The sequence below is a fragment of the Pteropus medius genome, unplaced genomic scaffold (genome assembly GCF_902729225.1).
Source record: "Pteropus medius unplaced genomic scaffold, Ma_sr-lr_union100, whole genome shotgun sequence".
Taxonomy (NCBI): domain Eukaryota; kingdom Metazoa; phylum Chordata; class Mammalia; order Chiroptera; family Pteropodidae; genus Pteropus; species Pteropus medius.
In genome coordinates this window covers 4,971,384-4,980,940 of record NW_024349800.1, presented here as the reverse complement: position 1 = coordinate 4,980,940, position 9,557 = coordinate 4,971,384, and the positions used below count along the sequence as shown (strand labels likewise).

Sequence of the window (9,557 nt, the reverse complement as noted above, 5' to 3'; positions counted from 1 at the left end):
CTGAAGGATAAATAGGATTCATGAGGTGTGATGCTGTCACAGACTCAAAGGGGTTTTAGTCTCAACTCTATTGCTTGCCTGCCGTTTGACCTGGGACAAGACATTTCACTTCACATTTCACTTTTCTCTGGCTCTCCTCAAACTCCCCTTCACAGCCAAAACGTCATGAAAGAGTTAACATTCGCTCCCACCCTTCTCATTTCTCATTCAGTAAATAACACAATCCAATTTAGCTTTTGTCTCTATCTGGCCCCTGGAATTACTCCTATCAAGAACACTGATGACATCAGTATTGTGTAATCAAAGGACATTTTTTTTCCCTCCTGAAATTCGATTTTCGGAAAGCAAAACAAACAACAACAACAACAAAAAACCCATTAGGTTTTAAAAGCAAAAGCTAAACAAAATGAACCAAGAACAATGAAAAACTAGGCAGTTTTGCATAATGGCTAGAAATGTGGATTTTGGAGTCAGATCTCCAAACGTCAGATTCTAGATATGCAAAATGGGGAAAATAATAGGCATACATCATAGAATTATGGGAAGGAAAGTAAACCCATTGAATGATAGCTGTTATACATAGTCTTATTGCTATTTATAAATTCTCGCGAGGGAATTATTAGGAAATCTCTGTTTTGTTCCCTCCTGGCCACTAATTGGCGCGCTTTGAAGCAGAAGAAACGAGGACGAAAATAATCTAAAAGCTGGAGGTGGAGAAACGGCTTCAACTTCTGGCGGAAGTGGATGCCCGCCCACCAGGTCTTAGAAGCTCAGAAAGAATTCCAAATAGTCTACATAGTCCTAACGGGAAGATATAAAACATTCTCAGTACTACTCTTAGAAATTAATGTCCAAAAAACACGAGTATCTCTCGGCATTTTTTCAGTATTATTTCTCTGACGTTTATTTTCTTCGAACAACCAACAGCCGGAAGTTCTCGCCTCTTCCCAGCTAGGACCCAGAGGTTAAGTCCCGTCAGCTCTCGCGCGCCACTCTCCCCTCTCTTCCTCGGCGCTTCTACGGAGGTGGCAGCCATCTCCTATTTGGTGAGTCTTAATCGTTGGTCATCTGCGTCTCCGCAGTCTCCATCAGCTCCCATCGCCCCCTGGTGAGGAGGCCCGCCCTTCCGAGCGGTCTTCTCGGTGGGTATTGTCCTTGTCGCCTGGCTGGAGCGTGTACAGGAATAGACGAAGTGACCCAGCCGGTGATGAAGGATCGCTTACCGGAGCCTCTTGTGCTCCTATGGAGGCCGTCTGGGGTCAGTCTAAGCTGCGGACAGCCCTTTTGAGGCCTGGGGTCGCAGGCCGCCGTTGAGGCTAGATTAAGAGGGCTTCTGGGGATCGTGGAGGAATCCGCGGGTTGCGGCTTGACTGGCTTGGGCTCGAATCATGGGATCATTTCGGTCAGCGGTATTTGCCCACGTGTATTTTTCTGCATCTGATGTCGGACGCTCCCCTCCCCTCCAGTATCTGGCCCTGGCTGGCCGCTCTCCTTTCCCCCAAAAATGAGCTACGAGTGTTGACTCGTATCAGTTTACAAAAATTCTGATAGCTGATCAGGATCCTTGCGAATATGAAACTGCGTCCTTGTTTTTGAGGAAGTCATGGTACCAGTGGGGGAAAGTCATGAGTTTATTGAGTGCCTGCTGTGTGCGAAACAAATTGGTTGCTGTGAAGAAAACGGGGTGCTGCCCTAGGAAAAAAGGGTAGCCGAGAAGGACACCTTGAAGGAGGGTAACTTTCGAGTAGATCTCCAGGTAAAGCAGTTTGTTCGAAGGCCCAGAGACGTTTTAGAAGTATGTCATGTTTTTGTATATTTTTTGAGCGTATTGTATAGTCTGGCAGCACTCTATAGGGGGAATATAAGTTTCTTTGCTGTGCATTTACTTTGGTCTGGGCACCTCATTCAATGTACAATATCGTTTCCATTTTACAGATGAGAAAAGAGACTCGGGTTTATGGAGCTTGCCCAAAGAGAACCAAACGTAACCAAAAAGGGGGTCAACGTAACCAAAAAGAAATTTGGCCCATTTGAGGGTTGAGACACTTTGTGGAGTGAGATTTGCTGTTTTTTGCAAGCTGAGACTGGGGGTCAATTTATTTTAGGTCAGCTATTGGCATTCATTCTTGGTTTTGAGCGGGTGAGGTGACTTCTCACCTCCCAGGATCGCATCTGGAGAGTGGCTTATATTCTTCCAGCTTCGGAGATGGGAGGGAAAACAAGCCTGGCAGAGGTACCCATTCCATTCCCCGCTTGCTCAGTAGCTGGTGATTGGAAGACACTCTGCAACAACGCTTAAGCCCTGGGCAAGAAAGCCTCATTCTAGTGTTACTTTTTCTCTCACATCTCTGTCTCTTTTTTTTTTTTAAAGGCATCATGGCTGCCCTCAGACCCCTCGTGAAGCCCAAGATTGTCAAAAAGAGGACCAAGAAGTTTATCCGGCACCAGTCAGACCGATATGTCAAAATTAAGGTAAATGGTCTGTGTTGCAAGTGTGTTGGGATGAGGAAAGGGATTCCTAAATAAGATTTGGATTTCTGACATTACCAAGTTGGAAGGTAATGTTTGGCAGATAAACCAGACTGGTTGGTGGAAGAGCACACTGTGGAAGCCCAGGTGTCCCTGAATATGCCTTAATGGCACTCAGTCCCTTGCTGTGTAAGTTGAAATTTAAATGACAAGGGACACTTGGCTGTTGTGAGGTGTCTGGAGGCCTGTAGTTGTATCATACTTCAGGTGGCTTTAGAATGGTAGAAGAGATACGTTATCCTTATTTTATTGGTGAGAAACCTTAGGTCTTGAGTGTGATGTCAAAACCCACGTTCTTCATCTTACTCTACACCAGCAGTCCCCAAACTTTTTGGCACTACGAACCAGTGCTCCTATGAGAATATAATACCTGATGATCTGGGGTAGAACTGAGGCAGTGATGCTGGTACTGGGGAGTGGCTACAGACGAAGCTTCTTTAGTCACTTGCCTGTCACCTCCTGCTGTGTGGCCCAGTTCCTAACAGGCCACAGACTGGTACTGGTCTATGGCCCTGGGGGTTGGGGACCCCTGCTGTACACAATCCCCTCACATTCTATTGGTATGTAATCTCCTTTTCCTTTGCTTAAAAGGAATGTGGATGTGGGTCTATTTCTGGTGGTCAAATGCAGGATCCCCTATTTTTTTCCACCAAAAAAATACAAAGAAGTTGTGAAATCCTGTTATCCAAAGACAACTGTTTGGCATGTTACCTTTTCATTTGGTCCCCTTTTTTACCTCCAAAAGGAAGACTTGGCAGCATGCACAGACACTAACCCACCTGTGTGTTTTCTTTTAGCGTAACTGGCGGAAACCCAGAGGCATTGACAATAGAGTGCGCAGAAGATTCAAGGGCCAGATCTTGATGCCCAACATTGGTTATGGGAGTAACAAGAAAACAAAGCACATGCTGCCCAGTGGCTTTCGGAAGTTCCTGGTCCACAATGTTAAGGAGCTTGAAGTGCTGCTGATGTGCAACAAGTGAGTTGGATCTCACCTCTGGGTTCAGGTGTCAGAAGTCTGCATTTGTGATCATTTTTAATAGGGACTCTAGACCTTTTAGAATGCATTTGGAGGAGTTGTACATTCTCTCAGGAGCTTAGCAAATGTTTGTTAAGGACTTTAATGTGTTTCTTTTGCTGGGGTTGGGGACAGAAGATTACTTCTGAAAAGCATAGAAACATAAGACCTGGAAAGGGGAGGACTTTGCTTGACAGTACAAACACTGCAGTGTCCTTTTGGCAGTTGTTTCCAGAACATTGCTTTAATTATGAGGGAGTTGGGAGGGGGAGATCAAATGTAGCCTCAGACCTAAGGGGCACTTAAATCATGGGTATCTTCAGAATGCTACAAGAATGGAGGGGTTGCTGCCTGATTTAGAACTCAGTGTGACCTGAGGTGGAGAAAAGTAGGACTACAGGCAAAGAGGGTGCTTACACAAAGTTGTAGACATCCAAGAGCATATGGAGGGGTCACAGCATTAACTTTCTCATTGTTTTGAGAAAGTCAGACATTTGGTGAACTCTGTGTAAGACTTTCAGTCTGCTTAGGCCAAAACTAGGGCAGTGGGTTGAGAAAAGATTGCTTGTGGTAAGTGATATAGACACTTTGAATCTGGATAAGAGGGATTGTTATTTTTTGGTTAAGGAGAGGACAGTTTATTTTCTTTCTTGTTAAACAGAAGCTAAATCCCTGCATTTTCTTAAATTAGGATTTGGAGAGAAGGCGACTAACAGGTCACATCTGGGTGTGTGCATGTTTACAGAGACGTTTTTGGCTGTAATGATTGTAGACACAAGTAATAAAAATGAAACCATTTTTGGTTGAGTTTCTAGGTTGGAAATTTAACCAAGCGTTGAAATGCTGGAAATTTTCTTTAGAAAGGATGAGCGTAGGAATTGATGGTGGATCCCCAAACTGCACTAAGCAGGTTGATAGAGAATTATGACAAAAAGATGTAATTTAATGCCTGTTTAAGCAAATGATGATTGTGGTGCAAATGTTGCTGGTTGCTATATACTCTTTTTTTAATAGCTTGGCAGTTTGTATCAAGAGCCATAGACATACTGTGAATCTGTGACTTTTAACCCACAAGTTCCATTTCTGGGCATTTGTCCTTAAATAATTAAAACGCTGGGAAACTTCATATGCTGATCATTGCAGCAGTAGCTGAACAGTTAGAAATATGATTGGTGAATGGTGAGTATAGCACTGAGTGGAATGTTAACGCATACATAATAAATGTCATGTATGGAAAATGCCCGAGCAGAGGGGAAAGTATGTATATGTACAGTCTTCTTTCTGCTAAAATTCTTTCAGGGGTAGACTGTCTTAATCCACAATTAATGGCTTCATAAAACACCTCCTTACTGAAATGTGTTTATTAGGCCAATTTGTTATCAGATCGGGGCATGGTATAGCTTTGAGGAACAGAAGAGAACAGTTCCTGGCACACATGTGCTCAGGAAATGTTAGTGTTGCTTACTCACTGGCTGACTTGAAGCAATGTTACTTTCTACTTTAATTATATCTACAGCAGTCAAACATGTAAAATGTTTATGATCCGGGCCAGGGAGCCCTTGGCTTAACCAGACTGTTGAAGTATGCTCTACTACTTTGCAGAATTCCAAAACTTTCAGAAGCAAGTCCAGGCTCCCTGAGACTGCCCTGAGTTGGACAGATAGGCCAGAAACTCTGAACTTGGAGTCGGGCCGAGCTATCCTGGCCTTGTCCATTACTGAATATATGGTTTGGGAATTGTGGAAGTTGGCTTCCTTGTCTCTGAAACGTAGGTGATACCTGGATTACAAGGCTACTGAAAGGATTAAATGAGGGTTCAGAGAGTGCTTTTTGTTGATGCTAGGAACCACTTTAAGAGCCTTGCTAGTACCATGAAATTGGAGGGGCATGCAGGTGTCATTCAGCAGCAGCTTTTCTCAGTGCCATGGCACTGGAGGTGAAGTGACCAAAGCGTATTGCCTTCCCACTTGCTCCTTACCCACTTTCGGATTCTCTTCCAGATCTTACTGTGCTGAGATTGCTCACAATGTCTCCTCAAAGAACCGCAAAGCCATTGTGGAAAGAGCAGCCCAACTGGCTATCAGAGTCACCAATCCAAATGCCAGGCTGCGCAGCGAAGAAAATGAATAGACAGCTTGTGTGCACATTGTATTTGTGTTAATAAAACTATAAAATTCTACCATCTGGCATTTCCACCCTCGGTTTTACCCTTCAGTTTCTTTGACAGCTTATCACATAGCTCGTTCTTTTGCCTGTTAATGCTCTGGAATCTTCCATTTGGAAGGGGTTTGTAAAAGGATACTTGATGCTTCACAGGGCACAGGCCTCAGGTGCCCACATCAGCCTTGATCAGCTCCAGGTGGGGCTGGGGGAGACTTGGCCCTCCTAACAAGGTAGGTTATAAGACCCTCGATTTAAGGGCCTTACTTACAGCTTGGAGCAAGTTGTGCTTAGCCTCATTTTTGTAAAGTTGGATGACAGTTACCCTGTGTGGTTTTTGTGAAGATTGAGATGAGAAAATGTGCACGAAAGGATCCAGGTAAATTGCTTTCTTACTCCCGTAAATTCTTACTGGTACTGAAATAGCACCATCTTCTGTCCAAAAATACCCAACTGATGACATCTATGCATGATCAGCCTTGGATGTTTGAAGATTGCTTTCAATCTCCCTTACGTGACCTCCCCCAGCCTACTGCTTTGGGTAATTTACCAGTTTCTAAAAGTGTAGGATCCTTAAATGGTGATAATGGGGCCTCTTGGGACTCAGAATTTAACTACAATCCTAAACCCAAGCAACAATAGCTAGAATTTAGTTTTTAATTTTAAGGTTATGATACCCAAGAAGTGGTATTAAGCATTTCTTTTTTTAATTCTAAAATGTGGCTAACTCAGAAGTACCTGAGTTTTTAAGATACCCAGTCAAAGCACTAATTTTTGGCAGTACAGGTCACATGGGATATGGTATGTGGTCCTCTAGTGCAAGACAAATGCTTATAGGGTGTTCCCCCCCACCCTATCCTGGTCAGTGCAACAAAAATTAGTTATAATTTTTTTTGGTATGCTAGCCATGGCTGGATTTCAGGCCCTTAGTTCCAGTAAATGCCTTTCTCACAGCTTGACTGCCTCCTGTTCAAAACCTAGTCTGAAACATTCGTTGAATAAGTTGTTGGTCATTTTCATGACTAGGTTGACTTGGGACATACTGATACTGGGGTGACTACTAAGTAGAGGAATTATGCAGAGAAAATAGTTACAATTTAGGATCTTTTATTAACCTAGCACAGAAAATTCTTTTGCTTGTCACTTAATTCTCTGTCCTCAATACTAAAAACTACATGTTCAAAACCTTCCTTAGGACAGACCAACTGGTTATGCCTAGGTGTGGTAGCATGAAAGATGGTTTGTACTTACATACTTTCCTGTTTCCCTGTTTGCCACATAAATTAAAGAAATACATTAGCCCTAATTCCCTACCCACCCCCTCCCCCTGCAAGAAAACAAGATTTCTGATTCATCACTGCCAATGAAAAAGCATTTCTTTTTTTAATTCTAAAATGTGGCTAACTCAGAAGTACCTGAGTATTTAAGATACCCAGCCAAAGCACTAATTTTTGGCAGATGATCAAATCAAGTGAATTGAAAAAATGAAATTAGTGACAAATCTGGGACACTAGTGGGAAGGCAGGCCAGCCTGCTGCCTCCCAGCAGCTGTGAGCATGAGACGATGTCAATGTTAAGTGCTCTGTGAGGCAGGGACTTGCCAGCTTAAAAGAACCAGACAGACCAGTGTGAAGTCACATCAATCTTTGTGTGGGAGGCCTGGAAAATTATGTCCTGTTGCTTTGAATTACTATCCTGAGTTAAAAGGGCCCAACTTTTGACAGCCTTGGAGCTTCAGCTTGGGGCCTATGTGTTGGGGTCCCTGGTGAAGGCACTGTAAGCTCTGAACAGGAGCAGGAGGGCCCCCAGGGAGATCAAGAAAGGTCATAAGTAAAGGCCTGTGGCCTTTGGTGGTGGGAAGGTGAGGCCTCAGCCTTGGGAGGACGCCCTTCTCTTGAGGAAGCACCCATTTGGGGGCTGACTAGCTGAGTTCCATTGAGTCTGTGCTGGGGACGGAAGCAGAATCCTTCTGGATGCTTTCAAAGAGGACAGCAAGTTCAGGGTTGGATCTGATTTGGGAAGAGAAGTCAGCCATGATGGGGCTTTTCCCCACTTCTGGGATGGTCAGCAAGGCGGCCACTGCCCTCATTGCAGAGCGTTTCAGTTCATCTTGCTTCTCAAACTCCTGCTTCACAGAACCAGCTTTGACCTAAAGCGGGAAACAATGAGCCATCCTTCATTGAGCCAGGCCTCCGAAGGGCTTCCTGTCAACTACCTTTAATCTTTGTAAGCTCAAATACACACTCCTCTCCTTCACAGTCTGGTTCTATCTAGCCTCTTGAGTTTCTTCCACCTCTGGGCTTTTACACTGGCTGATTTTCCAAGAGGGCAGTTGTCATTTTAGTCAGCTTCAAAGTCACCTAAAGGCCTCTGACCAATCTAAATTAATTTTATTTTTGGTAATTGATGGTGACAATTGCTATTAAGTGTTCACTTAATCTCCCCCTGACAAAAAGTATTTGGCTATCTCTTTGTTTAAAACGGCTCTTGGTACCACAGGACTTAATTAAAGATCACTGATAGTCTTTAAGCGGGTCCTCTGCAGTCCATTCTGTAGATGCAGCTGGAGAGTAAATATCCAAAACTGCCTTAACTGATTTGTTTCCTCATCCCCCACCCTTGCCCACTTAGAGAATCTCAGGAATTTCCCCACTGCTTAGGGAATAAAGGGCCTCTGTGACAACCCAGACAACACTAGGCTCTTCCCCCTAAAGAATCTGGTGAAGAGCCTGGTATTGGACAGTTCTTGGTATTGGGGTTGGACAGCTCTGGGTTCAAATGGCACTGCCCTGTGAGAGCTGTGACTTCGGGCAATCACCTTTTTGCCCCTTAGTTCCCCGTCTATAAGAGCCTCTTCATAAGGCTGCTATGAGGATTAAAAGACTTAACAAGTCCCTACCCTCTTCTGGGAAATTCTTGGGGCCAGATGTTCTTTTGGAATTCAGGAGTTTTGGGTGTTTTAGAAAGGTGATAACATGGGTCTGGTACAATACCCTATTATCAAAAACACTTTCCCCCACTAAATTTATGGGAATATGTAAGAATATTATGAATACCACAATAAGAAAATAAAGGTCATAAACAGTCTCATGCCAGTTCAAATTAAGTTTTGTTGCCAAACAAGTTACTAAAAAGCTTTTTGCTTCCGGAGCTTTGTAGGTTTCCGAATTGTGGGTGAGAGATTGTCTCGCGTCAGGATGCTCAACAACATCCTCTGAGCAGCCAGACTGAGTGGCTTTTGTGTAGGCCTCAGATCAAAGTGAATGAAGGGTGTCCTGACACTGCAATGCTATTTTCAGCTCCTCCCTATGAATTAGGATTTTTCTCCATGCCATATGGTTCAAAGAAAACTAGAAATGATTTGGCCACTGAGACTGTCAAGAGCTCAAAGGCCCTGCAGAACCACCGTTTTATTTGATTGACTTCATTCTAAGCATGTTAAAAATCGAAACACACAAAGCAGGTTTCTATTAATTATCAATTGTAATTTATCCACATAAGATTTCTTTTTTTTTGGAGGGGGGGTAGATTTTGCTACTTAAAAAATTACTGCTCCATAGGTATCTCTTCTCTTTAAGCTCCAATCTAAAATACTCTGCCCTCTTCGTCTAATTTCTTTTACCTTTCCAAAACCTAAATTATCTCTTTTATTCAACAGGTATTTTACTGGGTACCCTGGCTGTGCCAGGCTCTGTTCCCAACAGTGCAGCTTTCCATGAAGACTTCTGCCCCAGATCCCTCCCCTGGCCGTTGAGGCACTCCAATTTAGCAGCAACTCTGCCCCACATCAGTCAGTCAATGATTTCTAGGAGTCTGACTCAGGGATTAGGATGTGAAAGGAGTGCCCATC

General features: G+C 43.7%; 2 protein-coding genes and 1 non-coding gene across 7 annotated transcripts in view; 2 read left to right on the top strand and 1 right to left on the bottom strand.

Moving 5' to 3' along the window:
- The first annotated feature begins 865 nt into the window (after positions 1 to 865).
- On the top strand, positions 866 to 5,731 carry RPL32 (ribosomal protein L32). 4 transcript variants are annotated; one of them, XM_039886787.1, is made up of 4 exons: positions 866 to 1,046; positions 2,372 to 2,472; positions 3,327 to 3,508; positions 5,548 to 5,731. In XM_039886787.1, exons 2-4 carry the CDS (start codon positions 2,377 to 2,379, stop codon positions 5,675 to 5,677), a joined length of 408 nt encoding a protein of 135 aa, XP_039742721.1. In that variant the 5' UTR covers positions 866 to 1,046; positions 2,372 to 2,376; the 3' UTR covers positions 5,678 to 5,731. The 4 variants fall into 4 exon arrangements, with proteins under 4 accessions (XP_039742721.1, XP_039742722.1, XP_039742723.1 ...); XM_039886788.1 differs by having other exon boundaries at positions 997 to 1,142; XM_039886789.1 differs by lacking the exon at positions 866 to 1,046 and adding an exon at positions 1,090 to 1,108.
- On the top strand, positions 2,155 to 2,294 carry LOC120622201 (small nucleolar RNA SNORA7). Its single transcript, XR_005658452.1, has one exon. It is a non-coding gene; the product is annotated as a small nucleolar RNA SNORA7 (small nucleolar RNA).
- Positions 5,732 to 6,797: 1,066 nt separating the features above from the next.
- The window catches only part of CAND2 (cullin associated and neddylation dissociated 2 (putative)), a 29,598-nt gene continuing 26,838 nt past the window's right edge, over positions 6,798 to 9,557 (bottom strand). For both annotated transcript variants that reach the window (XM_039886782.1, XM_039886785.1), the window contains one exon: positions 6,798 to 7,856. In XM_039886782.1, the coding sequence (XP_039742716.1) occupies positions 7,629 to 7,856 (228 nt within the window). In that variant the 3' untranslated portion in view covers positions 6,798 to 7,628. The remainder of the gene's footprint in view (positions 7,857 to 9,557) is intronic.